This window comes from Babylonia areolata, chromosome 23 (genome assembly GCF_041734735.1).
Source record: "Babylonia areolata isolate BAREFJ2019XMU chromosome 23, ASM4173473v1, whole genome shotgun sequence".
Taxonomy (NCBI): domain Eukaryota; kingdom Metazoa; phylum Mollusca; class Gastropoda; order Neogastropoda; family Buccinidae; genus Babylonia; species Babylonia areolata.
The window spans coordinates 50,971,521-50,989,932 of record NC_134898.1 but is presented as its reverse complement, the minus strand read 5'-3'; the positions used below and the strand labels follow the sequence as shown (position 1 = coordinate 50,989,932).

General features: G+C 46.0%; 1 protein-coding gene across 1 annotated transcript in view; it reads left to right on the top strand.

The window, feature by feature from the left end:
* The window catches only part of LOC143297897 (E3 ubiquitin-protein ligase rnf213-alpha-like), a 226,109-nt gene that overhangs the window by 97,364 nt on the left and 110,333 nt on the right, over positions 1-18,412 (top strand). The window contains 11 exon segments of the mRNA XM_076610432.1: positions 1,289-1,483; positions 3,334-3,500; positions 6,531-6,618; positions 6,621-6,755; positions 7,484-7,654; positions 11,965-12,027; positions 13,597-13,644; positions 13,646-13,707; positions 15,036-15,173; positions 16,767-16,926; positions 18,122-18,195. Coding sequence (XP_076466547.1) covers positions 1,289-1,483; positions 3,334-3,500; positions 6,531-6,618; positions 6,621-6,755; positions 7,484-7,654; positions 11,965-12,027; positions 13,597-13,644; positions 13,646-13,707; positions 15,036-15,173; positions 16,767-16,926; positions 18,122-18,195 — 1,301 coding nt within the window.

The following is an 18,412-nucleotide window of genomic DNA, read 5'->3' as shown; positions in this document are numbered from 1 at the left end:
CACACATCACAGTTACACATAACACTTGACATAGTTAACACACATCACAGTTACACATAACACTTGACATAGTTAACACACATCACAGTTACACATAACACTCACCATAGACAACACACAACACAGTTACACATAACACTCAACATAGACAACACACAACACAGTTACACATAACACTTGACATAGTTAACACACATCACAGTTACACATGACACTCAACATAGACAACACACAACACAGTTACACATAATACTCACCATAGACAACACACAACACAGTTACACATAATACTCACCATAGACAACACACATCACAGTTACACATAATACTCACCATAGACAACACACATCACAGTTACACATAATACTCACCATAGACAACACACATCAGTTTCAGTTTCAGTTTCTGTAGCTCAAGGAGGCGTCACTGCATTCGGAAAAATCCATATACGCTACACCACATCTGCCAAGCAGATGCCTGACCAGCGGCGTAACCCAACGCGCTTAGTCAGGCCTTGAGGTAAAAAAAAGAAAAGAAAAAAAAAGGGGGAATAAATGATAGATAAGCTTACACAAATAAATGTGTAAGCACACATCACAGTTACACATAATACTCACCATAGACAGAACACATCACAGTTACACATAACACTCACCATAGATAACACACAACACAGTTACACATAACACTCGACATAGGCAGCACACATCATAGTTACACATATTACTCACCATAGACAGAACACATCACAGTTACACATAATACTCACCATAGACAGAACACATCACAGTTACACATAACACTCACCATAGATAACACACAACACAGTTACACATAACACTCGACATAGGCAGCACACATCATAGTTACACATAACACTCACCATAGACAACACACAACACAGTTACACATAACACTCACCATAGACAACACACATCACAGTTACACATAACACTCACCACAGACAACACACAACACAGTTACACATAACACTCACCACAGACACTACCCTCAGAGACAGACGCCACATGTCACTACACCTGAACGACGACCTGGGTACTACCCTCAGAGACAGACGCCACATGTCACGACACCTGAACGACGACCTGGGTACTACCCTCAGAGACAGACCCACATGTCACTACACCTGAATGACGACCTGGGTACTACCCTCAGAGACAGACGCCACATGTCACTACACCTGAACGACGACCTGGGTACTACCCTCAGAGACAGACGCCACATGTCACTACACCTGAATGACGACCTGAGTGATACACCTGTGCAGGACGAGTGCAGCTTCGTCAGCCTGCGAGACGTGGACCGAGCGCTGACCGTGGCCAGCTGGTTCCTGGAGCAGGCCCGACACTCCGGCATTCTCTTCAGGAAGCTGGACAGGAAGCTGGACCCACAGGGCGAGGAGGAGGAGGAGGAGGCGGTGTCTGGGTCGGGCACCTCTGTGGAGGACGAGGAGGAAGAGGAGGTGCTGCTGTTGTCTGTTTTTCTGTTTTGTTTTTTGTCTTTTAAATCAGATTTCACCCTTTGGCATAACACATGCATGCAGGCATACGGTCATGCGTGCACACACACATGCATATACACACACATGCATGATTGCGTGTGCACACGCATACACGCACACACATCCAAGTCTTTATATCCCCAATTGAGATCATGACAGCAGTTAAATGAAACTAGACTCTTTTTTCTGTTCAGTTCAGTCGCTCAAGCAGGTGTCACTGCATTTGTACAAATCCATAATCACTACACCACATCTGCCAAGCAGATGCCTGACCAGCAGTGTTACCCATCGTGCTTTGTCAGGCCTTGACGGGGGAAAAAAAACACAGGAATAGATGGGCCAAAAAAGCTTTGTTCATTCAAATGTTCTTTCAGTATGTGTTCATTTGAATGACCTTCTAACCAATTTCTCAGCATGCGTGATTGGAGTCTGTCTGTAGCATCACTGCACACAGGTAGTTCCATTCAGTATGTCCTGAGGGTTTAGATAACAACCTGGTTAGATACTTTTGAGCACCTGCTAGGAGAAAATCAATCCTAGTAAGAAGGAGAATTATGAAAATACGTAGTACTCATGTGGCGCGAACTCCCCATATGATAGGCTCTAACCGCCTCACATGAAACAATGCTTACACAATAATGCAGAATAACCAACCTCTGCACATGAAAAAACAACACATATATATGTATCTATACACCAAGACTATACTACAAAGTGCAGGTATGAACAATCTCTCTCTCTCTCTCTCTCTCTCACACTCTCTCTCACACACACACACACACACACACAACAAAAAATACTCAACACATGCACAGATGTGCACACAGATGCTTGCACTCACACACACACTTGCACGCACACGAACTCCCCCACCCACAGACACACACACACACTGCATGATGATTTCAGTAGAGGATAAAGTGGTTGCACAGGAGGAGGAAGAATGCAGACAATTAGCTATTCTTCATCACACCCAGACAATTAGCTATACTTTATCACACCCAGACAATTAGCTATACTTCATCACACCCAGACAATTAGCTATACTTCATCACACCCAGACAATTAGCTATTTTTCACCACACCCAGACAATTAGCTATACTTCATCACACCCAGACAATTAGCTATTCTTCACCACACCCAGACAAATTAGCTATTCTTCACCACACCCAGACAATTAGCTATACTTCATCACACCCAGACAATTAGCTATTTTTCACCACACCCAGACAATTAGCCATACTTCATCACACCCAGACAATTAGCTATTCTTCACCACACCCAGACAATTAGCCATACTTCATTACACCCAGTTAGCTATAGTTCATTACACCCAGACATTTGGCTATGCTTCATTACACCCAGTTAGCTATAGTTCATTACACCCAGACATTTGGCTATGCTTCATTACACCCAAAGGCCTGTTTGAACAAGTGAGTTTTAAAGTTTGCTTTGAAAGAGGACAGCATTGGCAAGGGACGGAGATGTATTGTGAGAAAACAGACCTGAGAGAGGTAGCGATGAATGTGGCTGGTGTAGAAGAGCTGAAGAAACACTGCCATGCCTACTTCAGAAACTTGCTGCTTGGTCAATAGCACTGGATCAAACATTACTGCCAAGATTAAGAGCAAAATCCAGTATTCACTCAAAGTGATTGATTAAATCATTCGAAACGCATCATCAGGTTAACAAAAAAATGTGTGTGTGTGTGTGTATTTGTGTGTGTGTGTGTGTGTGTGTGTGTGTGTGTGTGTGTGTGTGTGTGTGTGTGTGTGTGTGTGTGTGTGTGATTGTGTGTGTTTGAAATCAGGGCAAAGACATGAAGGACATGACCAAGGCCTTAGTTCTCTCCCTTGGGGTGTGCTACCGGGCATGTCTGCGCAGCAAGGAGGAGTACGACGGACACATCATCCCCCACTTCCAGCCCCCCTTCACCCTGCCAGACAACCAGCACTACTTTGCCCGTGTCATTGACAGGTAAGTTCTCATTGATAGGTGAGAAATGCCCACACTTTGAGCTCTCACTTTGCCCGTGTCATTGACAGGTAAGTTATTGACAGGTGAGTGATGCCCCACATTTTGCCCATGTCACTGACAGGTGAGCTCTGACTTTGCCTGTGTCATTAACAGGTAAGTTATTGACAGGTGACTGATGCCCCACACTTTGCCGTTGTCATTGACAGGTGAGCTCTCACTTTGCCCGTGTCCGTGACAGGTAAATTCTCATTGACAGGTGAGTGATGCACCAGACTTTGCCTGTGTCACTGACAGTTGAGCTCCACTTGACAGTGAGCGATGCCCCACACTTTGCCCGTGTCATCAACAGGTGAGCTCTCATTGACAGGTGAGTGATGCCCCACACTTTGCCCATGTCATTGACAGGTGAGCTCTCATTGACAGGTGAGTGATGCCCCACACTTTGCCCATGTCATTGACAGGTGAGCTCTCACTGTGCCCGTGTCATTGACAGGTGAGTGATGCCCCACACTTTGTCCATGTCATTGACAGGCTAGTGATGCCCCACACTTTGCCCATGTCATTGACAGGTGAGTGATGCCCCACACTTTGCCCATGTCATTGACAGGTGAGTGATGCCCCACACTTTGCCCATGTCATTGACAGGCTAGTGATGCCCCACACTTTGTCCATGTCATTGACAGGTGAGTGATGCCCCACACTTTGCCCATGTCATTGACAGGTGAGTGATGCCCCACACTTTGCCCATGTCATTGACAGGTGAGTGATGCCCCACACTTTGCCCATGTCATTGACAGGTGAGTGATGCCCCACACTTTGCCATGTCATTGGACAGGGTGTGTGATGCCCCACACTTTGCCCATGTCATTGACAGGTGAGTGATTGCCCCACACTGTGCCCCATGTCATTGACAGGTGAGTGATGCCCCCCCACACTTTGTCCATGTCATTGACAGGTGAGTGATGCCCCACACTTTGCCATGTCATTGACAGGCTAGTGATGCCCCACACTTTGCCATGTCATTGACAGGCTAGTGATGCCCCACCACTTTGCCCATGTCATTGACAGGTGAGTGATGCCCCACACTTTGTCCATGTCATTGACAGGTGAGTGATGCCCACACTTTGCCCATGTCATTGACATGTGAGTGATGCCCCACACTTTGCCCATGTCATTGACAGGTGAGTGATGCCCCACACTTTGTCCATGTCATTGACAGTTGAGTGATGCCCCACACTTTGTCCTTCTCATTGACAGGTGAGTGATGCCCCACACTTTGCCCATGTCATTGACAGGTGAGTGATACCCCACACTTTGCCCATGTCATTGACAGGTGAGTGATGCCCCACACTTTGTCCATGTCATTGACAGGTGAGTGATGCCCCACACTTTGCCCATGTCATTGACAGGTGAGTGATGCCCCACACTTTGCCCATGTCATTGACAGGTGAGTGATGCCCCACACTTTGCCCATGTCATTGACAGGTGAGTGATGCCCCACACTTTGTCCTTCTCATTGACAGGTGAGTGATGCCCCACACTTTGCCCATGTCATTGACAGGTGAGTGATGCCCCACACTTTGCCCATGTCATTGACAGGTGAGTGATGCCCCACACTTTGTCCATGTCATTGACAGGTGAGTGATGCCCCACACTTTGCCCATGTCATTGACAGGTGAGTGATGCCCCACACTTTGCCATGTCATTGACAGGCTAGTGATGCCCACACTTTGCCCATGTCATTGACAGGTGAGTGATGCCCCACACTTTGTCCATGTCATTGACAGGTGAGTGATGCCCCACACTTTGCCATGTCATTGACAGGGTGAGTGATGCCCCACACTTTGCCCATGTCATTGACAGGTGAGTGATGCCCCACACTTTGTCCATGTCCATTGACAGGTGAGTGATGCCCCACACTTTGCCATGTCATGACAGGTGAGTGATGCCCCACACTTTGCCCATGTCATTGACAGGTGAGTGATGCCCCACACTTTGCCATGTCATTGACAGGTGAGTGATGCCCCACACTTTGCCCATGTCATTGACAGGTGAGTGATGCCCCACACTTTGCCCATGTCATTGACAGGTGAGTGATGCCCCACACTTTTCCCATGTCATTAACAGGTGAGTGATGCCCCACACTTTGCCCATGTCATTGACAGGTGAGTGATGCCCCACACTTTGTCCTTCTCATTGACAGGTGAGTGATGCCCCACACTTTGCCATGTCATTGACAGGTGAGTGATGCCCCACACTTTGTCCTTCTCATTGACAGGTGAGTGATGCCCCACACTTTGCCCATGTCATTGACAGGTGAAGTGATGCCCCACACTTTGCCCATGTCAATTGACAGGTGAGTGATGCCCCACACTTTGCCCATGTCATTGACAGGTTGGTGATGCCCCACACTTTGTCCATGTCATTGACAGGTGAGTGATGCCCCACACTTTGCCCATGTCATTGACAGGTGAGTGATGCCCCACACTTTGCCCATGTCATTGACAGGTGAGTGATGCCCCACACTTTGCCCATGTCATTGACAGGTGAGTGATGCCCCACGCTTTGTCCTTCTCATTGACAGGTGAGCGATGCCCCACACTTTGCCCATGTCAATGACAGGTGAGTGATGCCCCAGACTTTGCCCATGTCATTGACAGGTGAGCTCTCACTGTACCCGTGTCATTAACAGGGCAAAGTGAGGTGCCATTTAGACAGTCAAACTCTGTTTTCAGGTGTGTGCATGCTGGGTATGTTCTTGTTTCCATAACCCACTGAATGCTGATATGGATTGCAGAATCTTTAACATGTGTATTTGATCCTCTGCATGTGTATACAAGCAAGTCTGCACATCTGATAACCTGGGAGATAAAAAAACCAAAAAAACTCCACCCTTTACCCACCAGGCGCGGTGACCGGTATTCAAACCCATCATCCTCAGATTCAAAGTCCAAAGCTTTAACCATGCAGCTGTTGCACCCTTCAGCCCAAAAGGTGTGACAGGAAATGAAATCTTGAATCTCTTGCCAGGTGTCAGGAGGTGTTCCTGGACAGTGTGCGGCTGGAGGACAACATCGCGAGGAACCAGGCCCTGAAGGACAACGTCTTCATGATGGTTGGTGTTGCATCGAGCTGCGCATCCCTCTCTTCCTGGTCGGCAAGCCCGGCTCCTCCAAGTCCCTGGCCAAGACCATCGTGGCCGACGCCATGCAGGGCAACGCTGCTTACTCGGAGCTTTTCAAGACCTTCAAACAGGTCCTGTCCTTCCTCCTTCCTACCACCTTCCTGTTGTTTTTTTTTTTTGGTTATGGGCGTTTGTTGTTTGTGTGTTTTTGTTTGTGTGTAGGAGTGGGGTTTTAGGGGGGTTGTTGTGTGCGTGTTGTGTGCGCTTGTGTGTGTCTGTGTCTGTGTAGGAGTAAGTTGGGGGAAGTTGTGTGTGTGTGTGTGTGTGTGTGTGTGTGTGTGTGTGTGTGTGTGTGTTTGTTGGATGAGGGCAAGGGAGGTTGTTGGTGGGAGGAGGGTGTGTGTGTGTGTGTGTTGGGGGGAGAGAGGGGGGGTGGCATGTAGGGTTGTGTGGATGGGGATTGTGTGTGTGTGTGTAGGGGTTGTCCTGGGAGGAGATTGTACGTGTGTAGGTGGGTGGATGGGGCATGTCTGTTTCGTTGTCTGGGTGTGGATAGTTTGTGTGTATGTGTGTGTTTGTACATGTGCGCCTGTGTCTGTGCGAATGTCTGTGTCAGTTTGGTTATCCATGTTCAGCTGTTCGGAAAGGAAGCCGCAGCGTTACACAAACTCACACCAACAGTCGCTGAGACAGACAAAACACTGATGCATGCCTGCACTGATACAGATGCACACACTTCAACATGCGCCTGACGCTGGTTCACACATGAGGACACACATTTGGTATCCCAGCATAGCGCCCACACACCCAGTCATGGTGTTTAGAGGATGGTGTGTGAACCAGATCACTCTGTCTGCAGGCCCAGATGGTGTCCTTCCAGTGCAGTCCCCTGGCGACGGCAGATGGCATCCTGGGAACGTTCCGACAGTGCGCCAAGTTCCAGGAAGGGAAGTCGAAGACCAGCTTTGTGTCTGTGGTGGTTCTGGATGAAGTGGGTCTGGCTGAAGACTCTCCCAGAATGCCGCTGAAGGTAAAGTAAATACAAAAATGGGAAGGGAAAAAAAAGAAAGTGTGAAAGAGAAATAATTTGCATTTAGTTTTATTTACGTTTAAGGCCAAAACCCTGTTTCAACGAGTATGAACAAATAAGCAAATTCCTACATCAGTGGTTCCCTGTGGACTGCCGGTGCTGGGACTGAGACAGACAAACCCAGGGATGGCTGTGTTTGGGGGACTCGGAATGAGCGGTATGGGAGTAATGCCACTGAAACAGAGCACATGATGGGGCAGCAAAAAAGAAAAAAAAAGAAAAGAAGCAAATCCCATGCTGATTGTTTTGAACAGTTGTGTCATTCAGTGAAAGTATGAAAAGGACCTGAAATATATAATGAAATTGGTTTAATTCAGAATATAAGATATTGTTGTAATATCTTCATCAACATAATACCACTTCACAGTCTTAATATAATCTTTTTTTAATTACACATACTTAACCGTGACCCACTAGTGCAGACTCCGGTAGGGGTCTGACATTCCTGTCCTGTGCAAACTACTATCCGCCTATGCAGAGAAAATGAAAGTAGCTACGGCCGATAATCTCCCAGAAGTAGGTAACCTCCCCTTTGCCTCCCTGGCTAGCGCCCTCTTTTTCTCGACTCCTGTTCCTGTGCTCTTCATCCAGCTAAGTTTTTTTTTTTTGCATTTTATATCTGTCTAATCGATTCTTTGGCATTTCTGATTTTTGTCCAATTATGTCTTCAGCCAGGTCGCAAAATTATGTGCCTCGATTGGGAGATCGGGCTAAAATTAAGGCGTGATCGCAATTGATTCGCGAACACTCTGAGCCCTCTACTTCTGGCTCTCTCAACAATGCCAGCCCTGTGGGTCTTCACCAGGGTGGTCAGGGAACTATGCCTAGCCCTCAGGAGCGAGGACATACGCCTGAGGGTCTACCTAGACGACTGGTTGATCCTTGTGGAGAGCAGGGCCCTCTGCTCTTGTCAGGAACCAGTGCCAATCACTGGGCTTTCTAATGAACGCAGAAAAATCAGAACTGGGGCCCTCTCAGCAGTTCAAATTCCTGGGCATGGCGATCGATTCAATATCAATGACCATACGTCCGCCATGCCTCGCCTCCACAGGCTACAAAGCCTCCTCTCTCAGCTATCACAGGCAACCTCGGCATCTGCCAGGGAACTTGCCTCTCTGCCAGGCTTCATGGAGTCCCTTGCTGCACTAGTTCCGCTAAGGAGACTACACAAACGTCCATTTCAGCGACACTGCCAGGACAGGTGGTCCCAGTCTTCACAGACATGGGACACCCGTATACCTCTAGGCACATGGTTCTCACAGTCGACCCAGCGCTGGATGGACATGCAATGGCTCAAGGCCGGGGTTCCGATCTCGAACACAGCACCGGACACAGAACTGTACACAGATGCCTCCAACATGGGCTGGGGTGCACACATGGAGAACCACGCAATGTCGGGGACTTGGACCCCACAACAGCAGTCGTGGCACATCAACAGACTGGAGCTGGAAGTGGTCTTCCTCGCCCTCCAGCATTTCCTCCCCCATGTTTCGCACAGGTCGATCATGCTGTGCACGGACAACACGATGGTAGCGTGTTATCTAAACAAACACTGGGTGGGGGTGGGGGGGGCACACTCACACCAGCTGTCCCTGCATGCGGAGACAGTCCTGAGGAGACATCTGCCTGACAGCACGACATGCAAGCTGAATATTCTTGCAGATTGCCTCAGCAGATCCCACACCGTGCTCCAAACGGAGTGGACCCTGTCACACTCAACACTTCAGCCGATCTGGGACCATTGGCACAAACCACAGGTGGACCTCTTCGCCACAAGGTTCAACTTCCGCATCCCAACATACGTCTCCCCAGTCCCAGACCTGCAGGCCTGGGCCATAGACACCCTATCGATCAGCTGGTCCAACCTTTTGGGGTACACCTTCCCCCCACTTTCCATCATGGGAAAAGTCCCAGAAAGGCAAGGCTGGAGAGTGCCACCTTGATTCTCATTGCACCACACTGGCCAGCACAGCCGTGGTTCCCCTACCTTCTCCACCTCACTCACGTTCCCCCACTCCGCCTTCACATCGGCAGACACTCCCTAGTCCAGCCCCACTCAGGCATTCCCCACGGAAACCCAGAGGTTCTCAACCTACACGCCTGGCTACTGTGCGGGAATCTCTGTCAGCACTAGGCGCCTCTGATGACACAGCTGACCTTGTGTGCAGGTCACATCGCAAAGGCACTCAAGGTGTTTACTCTGCACACTGGAACCACTGGCTCTCCTGGTGCTCAACCCACTCAGTCAATCCCACACACCCATCCAACATGGACCTCGCCAACTTTCTCGCTTTCCTCTCCTCCTCCAAAGGCCTCTCTGCCTCTGCAGTATGCGTCCATCGTGCTGCAATCAGCTCCACTCTTCGGCAGCTGGGAGGGCCCTCTTTCTCACTCTTCGGCAACTGGGCGGGCCCTCTTTCTCAGATGACCCCCTGCTCAGAGCACTGGTTCGAGGGGCTTCCCTCAATCACACACGTAAATCCCTCCGGACCCCTTCTTGGGACCTTTTTCTGGTCCTGCAATACCTCCGCAAGGCCCCCTTCCAACCCCTTGCTATAGCTCCTTTCAAGCTACTCTCCATGAAGACACTCTTTCTCATCTCACTTGCCTCAGGCAGGCGCTGTAGTGAGGTCCATGCCCTCAGTGGCATCACACAAGATACAGCCTTTGAGCCGGACGGATCTATCTCACTTAGATTCCTCCCTGAATTTCTTGCCAAAAATCACACTCCCAGTACACCCTCTCCCATTCTTTTCATCAAACCGCTCTCCTCTATACTGGCCCATGACGACGAGGACAGATTCCTCTGCCCGGTCAGGGCCCTGCGCATATACCTTAAAAGGTCGCGTCCCTTCTGATCATCCAAACAATGCCTCTTCATTAGCTGAAACCAGGACAATCTGCATGAAATTTACCAAGACGCCTCTGTCTCGATGGATAGTCAATGCGATTAAAGGCGCGTATGCAGACGCAGGGTTGAGACTTGATGCCTCCTCAGCCAGAGCACATGAAGTCAGAGCATGGTCCTCTTCTCTTGACAGGAATGTCAGACCCCTGCCGGAGTCTGCACTAGTGGGTCACGGAAAGTATGTTACATAAACGTAATTTTAGATAGAAAATTTCCTTTGTGTGTTAGACTTCATCCATACAGTACTCCACACAGTCTCATTTTTATCACCTTTCCCTCAAACTTCATCCTATGCACACCACAGTCTCAGTGTAATCACTTTTCCCTCAAACTTCATCTATACACACCACAGTCTCAGCGTAATCACCTTTCCCTCAAACTTCATCCTGTACACCCACAGTCTCAGCGTAATCACCTTTCCCTCAAACTTCATCCTGTACACCTCACAGTCTTATTGTAATCACTTTTCCCTCAAACTTCATCCTGTACACCCCACAGTCTCAGCGTAATCACCTTTCCCTCAAACTTCATCCTGTACACCCCACAGTCTCAGCGTAATCACCTTTCCCTCAAACTTCCTCCTATACACCTCACAGTCTTATTGTAATCACTTTTCCCTCAAACTTCATCCTGTACACCACACAGTCTCATTGTAATCACTTTTTCCTCAGACTTGTTCTATAACACCTCTCAGTCGTCTCTGTAATCACTTTTTCCTCAGACTTGTCTATGCACCCTGTCTCATTTGTAATCACTTTTTCCTCAGACTTGTTCTATACACCTCTCAGTCTCATTGTAATCACTTTTTCCTCAGACTTGTCTATAACACCTCTCAGTGTCACTGTAATCACATTTTCCTCAGACTTGTTCTATTGCACCTCAGTCTCATTGTAATCACTTTTTCCTCAGACTTGGTCTATACACCTCACAGTCTCATTGTAATCACTTTTTCCTCAGACTTGTTCTATACACCTCTGTCTCATTGTAATCACTTTTTCCTCAGACTTGTTCTATGCACCTCTCAGTCCTCATTGTAATGACTGTTTCCTCAGACTTGTTCTATACACCACACAGTCTCATTGTAATGACTGTTTCCTCAGACTTGTTCTATACACCTCTCAGTCTCATTGTAATCACTTTTTCCTCAGACTTGTTCTATACACCTCACAGTCTCATTGTAATGACTGTTTCCTCAGACTTGTTCTATACACCTCACAGTCTCATTGTAATCACTTTTTCCTCAGACTTGTTCTATACACCTCTCAGTCTCATTGTAATCACTTATTCCTCAAACTTCACCCGATACACTTCACAGTCTCATTGTAATAACTTTTTTCCTCAGACTCTCCATCCTCTGTTGGAAGACGGTTGCCCAGGTGATGAAGTGCCTGATGACAGCAAAAAGGTGACTTGTTTTTACTCTTTTTCCAACAACGTTAATTCCGACAAAGGTTTGCAGGTACAAAATTTATTATATATTTTGTGCATTAGAAATTATAGGGTAAACACATAATTATGTTCTAAATACTGCCAAGTCCACAACCGCACATTGCAAGCAGAACAATAACATATTCAACAGCATAATTCCAAGGTGGTATTTCATAGCTTAATCATGTGCTAAACATGTATAAAGTGCCCATTTTTCCACAGATTTGTTAAAATTTATATTCTATAGTGATGTTGAAGGTATACTTGTCTACTTGATATGCCTGTTTGAGGTAGTTTTGGCTTCTTTATTCTCTGTGTTTGGGAAACCCCATCTTGCCAACAGGAAGGTCCTGAAAGTTACTATAATATCACACATTTTTGTATTCAGTTTGGATTATAAGTAGTATCTCTTTGCCAGCACATAGCTTGTTAACATGACGAATGGCAGTGTTGATGATGGTGATGATAATGATGGTGATGATGATGATGATGGTGGTGGTAATCATTATGACAGTAATGATGGTGATGATGATGATTGTGATGATGATGAGTGGTGATAATGATGACAGTGATGATGATGACAGTGGTGATAACGATGACAGTGGTGATGGTGATGATGATGATGACAGCGGTGATAATGATGACAGTGATGATAATGATGATGACAGTGGTGATAACAATGACAGTGATGATGATGACAGTGATGATGATGATGGTGATGATGATGATGACAGTGGTGATAACAATGACAGTGATGATGATGACAGTGGTGATAATGATGACAGTGATGATGATGATGGTGACAGTAATTATGTCAACAGTGCTGATGATGTCATTTATAACTGCCACACATAATCCCATTGACAAGTGTTCGATGATCTCTTTTATCTTGTGTCAGATATTGGGACTTTTTTAAAGTACTGGGATATTAGCATTAAGTATTACAGTACTATATGGGCCTGATTCAGGTATTGTTATCTATGATGTATATGAAAAGTGTAGTGGATGATGGTTTTTGTGTGTGTTTGAGCATGAATTGGTGTTTGGTTGGATGTCTGGAGGGTTATGCCTGATCATTTTTTCTTGTGTTTGAATGAATGTTTTATTTGTCAGATTTCACATTGTGCAGTGCAGTTGAGCATGCTTTACATGGAAACATGTTATTTGAAAAAATATTATTGTTATGATTATTTTGATTATGATTTTTTTTATGTTTGAATTTTTTTTATTTTTTTTAATAGAAATTACTATCAATATTATTATTGTTATTTTTTTTAAAAATTTATTATTATTGTTATTGTTATTAGTATTATTTTAGTTATTTGCCAGAACTATCAGAAGAATGGTGCATGGTATAGCTCAGACAAATCACATACTTCAGTTTTGTTTGAGAAACTCCATCTCCAGATTTAAAAAAAAAATCCAGTTCATTTATCATTTACCAGTTGTCAAAAAGAAAAAGAAAAAAAAAAGCTTGGAATTATGACTTAAGATGCACATTCACTCAGAATGGTGTCCCCCTGAGTGACTGGGATCTGCTGTGTAGGTGGCGTTCATTGGCATTTCTAACTGGGCCCTGGACCCTGCCAAGATGAAACCGAGGCATTCTGGTGCAGCGTGACGTCCCTGACGAAGATGAACTTATAGGGACAGCCAGGTCAGTGTCCTCTCTAGATACTTCTTCTTCTTCTTCTTTGTTCGTGGGCTGCAACTCCCATGTTCACTCGTATGCACACGAGTGGGCTTTTACATGTATGACTGTTTTTGCCCCGCCATGTAGGCAGCCATACTCCGTTTTCGGGGGTGTGCATGCTGGGTTTCTTCTTGTTTTCATAACCCACCGAATGCTGACATGGATTACAGGATCTTTAACGTGCATATTTGATCTTCTAATTGCATACACACACGAAGGGGGTTCAGGCACTAGCAGGTCTGCACATACATTGACCTGGGAGATCGGAAAAATCTCCACCCTTCACCCACCAGGCGCCGTCACCGTGATTCGAACCCGGGACCCTCAGATTGACAGTCCAACGCTTTAACCACTCGGCTATTGTGCCCGTCTCCTCTCTAGATACAAACCTGATGATGATCATACAGGTAATGTCCAGGTATGTATGATAGTCTGCCGTGTTCGACTATGACCTCCAGAACAGCAGAGGAGGCATTTGCTTTCCAGACTATCTGGGCTAGAATTTCATTATAGTGGAGAGTGTGTTGCCCAAGTTACATCCCCATTGTCTTGGACAAAGGGTTTTTGGGACAGTCGGTGTTGGGATGGTTCCCCAAAGGCCAGTTACTAGCCCACAAGGCTGCAACACTTTAGAACCAGAGCAGTCTTGCCTCCTAATTTCAGCTGCCACTCTGATGATAGCATTATAACTTGAATGGGATAAATCTGATGGATGTTTTTATTTTATCACTCAATGTAAGTCCAATAGGTGAGTGATTAAAGCATTGGTCTTTCAATTTGAGGGTCCCGGTTTCGAATCTTGGTAGCGGCATCTTATGGGTACAGGGGGGAGATTTTTCTGATCTCTCAGATCAACATATGTTCAAACCTGTCAGTACCTGAAGCCCCTTCGTGTGTATATGCACACAGAGGATCAAATTCGCACATTAAACATCCTGTAATCCATGTCATCGTTCAGTGGGTTATGGAAACAAGAACATACCCACCATGCACAGCGTGAAAATAGAATATGGTTGCCTACATGGCGGGGTAAATAAACAAAATGATCATACAGGTAAAATGTTACATTTCTGTATGTGTGTGCATGTGTATGTAACTGAAACCTGATTGAATGACACTGGAAATGAATGACGAGTGCCCAAATGGAAGCTGTCAGTCACCTCTCTCCTGGTAGGCAGCCGGTTGTGCAAATGACTCCAGGTTTGTAAAGCGTTTGGTCACTGACTGAGGATAGGTGCTGTGTAAGCACTCAGATCATCATCATCACCTTAATCAGCGTCATGGTGTTCCAGGGGCATCTGTACCACCCAGGACGAGCTGGCCCTGCACAACGTGAACGAACTGATCCCAGACCTGGCCAAAGCTTACCTCAACATCTTCAAAGAGGCCAAGCTGAAACGAGAGTTCTTCGGACTGCGGGACTTCTACAGGTGAGCCGAATGCAGAGATAACAACTGTCACAATTTTGCCGTATTTTGTTAACACTCGATTGCTGTTTGTTCCGACGTTATGCCAATGTCAAAATTGTTTCGACAAGTTCATTTTCAACTACATTGCATGGTCTTATGCTTTCCTGTTGTAGTGTTACCCAGACTGCATCAAGTCATTGGCTAACACTTGCTACAGTGTCTTAGGTGACCTCCTGAGGAAGTATAAACAGAGCACCAATAAGTGAGTGGAAAACAGACCTCATGTAACAATTACAAACAGCCTCTGGTAGTGTTTGTATGCCTCGTAGATAAAATGTACGTTTGCTGATGTGGCTCAGAGTCCAAGTATTGCCACCAAATTCAAAATGTTCCTACCAAATTCCCTGATTGTTCCTACAGACACTTGACAGGGGTTTGTATCTCTTCAAATGAACACTGTGCTACATAGACAGTGGGGAGCGGCGGCGTAGCAATATGCACTTGACTAGAAAGTGAGTGTTTATGAGTGCATATTCTGTGTACAGACCAGCACAGACCCCCCCCCGCCCCCCCATACACACACACCCCATCCACCAGATCTTGAGTGTAGTGGTCTGGGTGCTAGTCTTTTGGATGAAGATTTCTAACCCGAGATCCCTTTTGCAGCATACACACACACATACAAACATATATTTGTCCTTAGGAGATGTTTTGAATAATAATTCATTACTTAAAAAAATTCTGATTGTTTGAAGCAAAGTCCAGTTGGTATCAACCTTTGATTGATCATATTTAAAAAAAAAATTATGATACACATACTTTATACTGTTATAGGGTTGTTTAATTTATTGTTACAATTCCTGTTATAGTTCTACTTCCGGGAGGTTATTGGCTGTAGCTACTTTCGTTTTCTCCGCATAGGCGGATAGTAGTTTGCACAGGACAGGAATGTCACACCCCTGCTGGAGTCTGCACTAGTGGGTCATGGTAAGTATGTTAGATAAACGTAATTTTAGGAAAAAAGTTTCCATTATAGTTCACTGTCAGTCAGTGCAGTCGTTTGTAACTCTTCCTTTCCCACTACTCTGCCTCTTCAGTCCTCCCACCACCTCTTCCCATGTTCCCCCTCCCCCATCACCCAAGTGCACATACACACTTTTTTCTTTTAAAAAAAGAAAAGGCAACTGGGATCTTGTTTGGGTTCGAATCAGTTTCAGTTTCTCAAGGAGGCGTCACAGTGTTCAGACAAATCCATATAGGCTAACCACATCTGCTAAGCAGATGCCTGACCAGCAGCACAACCCAACACGCTTAGTCAGGCCTTGAGTGCATGCATGTATATATTTCTCAGCCTATTAGAGAGGATTCCTTCGACAAAATTTTGCCAGAGGACAACACTTTCGTTGCCATGGGCTCTTTTTCAGTGTGCCAGGTGCGTGCTGCACATAGGCCCTTGGTTTATCGTCTCATCCGAATGACTGGACGCTCAGCTCCATTTTCCAGTCAAACTGGGGAGAAAGGGCGAGGGCGGGATTAAAGGCAGACCCTCATAGACTCTGTGTTGGCAGTTGAGCATCTTCACCATTCTGACACCCTCCTCCTCTCGCTGTGTAGCTTGGTGAAGATGGTGTACTCGTTTGCTGCCGAGTCCAAGCGTCGCCCCTCCCAGCGACAGCTGATCGCCGCGATCCGGCGAAACTTTGGCGGCCTTGACACCATTGACCCTGTGGAGTCGTTCAGAAAGCTGCTGCCCTCCAGTCTGTGTGCGGAGAAGGTCGGTGACGGAAACTGTGTCTGTGCCTGAGCATCGTGATTGTATTTATTAATGATTAATTCCTTTGTAATAATGATAATATTAATGATAAAGATATTGGATACTTGTTGAGTGCTTTCCTAGCTACAGAGTCATGCCTTCATTGAGGCTAAGGGACAACCATTATTACATTTTGATGATAATAATGATATATCATATTTGTATGGTGCAACTCTTCATGTAATGGTTCTAGTATCATACATATATGGAGCAAACTCCTGGAGTAATGGCTCTGATATCACACGTATATGGAGCAGACTCCTGGAGTAATGGCTCTGATATCACACGTATATGGAGCAGACTCCTGGAGTAATGGCTCTGACATCACACGTATATGGAGCAGACTCCTGGAGTAATGGCTCTGATATCACACGTATATGGAGCAGACTCCTGGAGTAATGGCTCTGATATCACACGTATATGGAGCAGACTCCTGGAGTAATGGCTCTGATATCACACATATATGGAGCAGACTCCTGGAGTAATGGCTCTGATATCACACGTATATGGAGCAGACTCCTGGAGTAATGGCTCTGACATCACACGTATATGGAGCAGACTCTTGGAGTAATGGCCTCTGATATCACACGTATGTGGAGCAGACTCCTGGAGTAATGGCTCTGATATCACATGTATGTGGAGCAGACTCCTGGAGTAATGGCTCTGATATCACACGTATATGGAGCAGACTCCTGGAGTAATGGCTCTGATATCACACGTATATGGAGCAGACTCCTGGAGTAATGGCTCTGATATCACACGTATGTGGAGCAGACTCCTGGAGTAATGGACTCTCAGCACCTCACATGTATAGATCAATGATCAGGTTGTGCATCAGTATAGGAAACAACAGGACAGGTGCATGCGTCAGACTATTTTAGCTTTTTTTCACAATGTTTCTTTTTTATTTCTCTTGCTGGTTTTAAGAACTGACAGGTAGGTACTCAGCCCTGAAATGGTCCCATTGTGTTAGGCTGTGCTATCAGCGGCATGGTTTAATTTAACTTTGGTTTTATATCTTGACAGTGATGGTGTTCTGTTTCAGCACTGTGTAAATGTTTGCTTTAACCGTGCTCTTGGAATCTCAGAGTGCTGCAGGAATGTTCTCTGCCATTTTATCGGAGACGTTATAGGTTTTTTGTTGTTGTTGTTTCAGGCTCGACCCGGTGACCCAGACTGTACTCCCTCGGGGCTCATCAAGGCCGCTCTCAGTGGAGACGACATGGGAGGGTCAGTACCTCTCGCCTGCCATGAAACGACTGATCTCAATCTTATTACTCTATCAATCAGTCAATCAAATCGTTTTAACTCACTTAGTAATGCCAGTTAGCTCCCACAGATGACCCATTTGTATGGGTAAGAAATAAAATCGCCAAAAAACATATGTTAGAATTCATGAACTGAAAACTTCCAAACTGGTGAGTAACATTACCAGTTAGATGGGGAT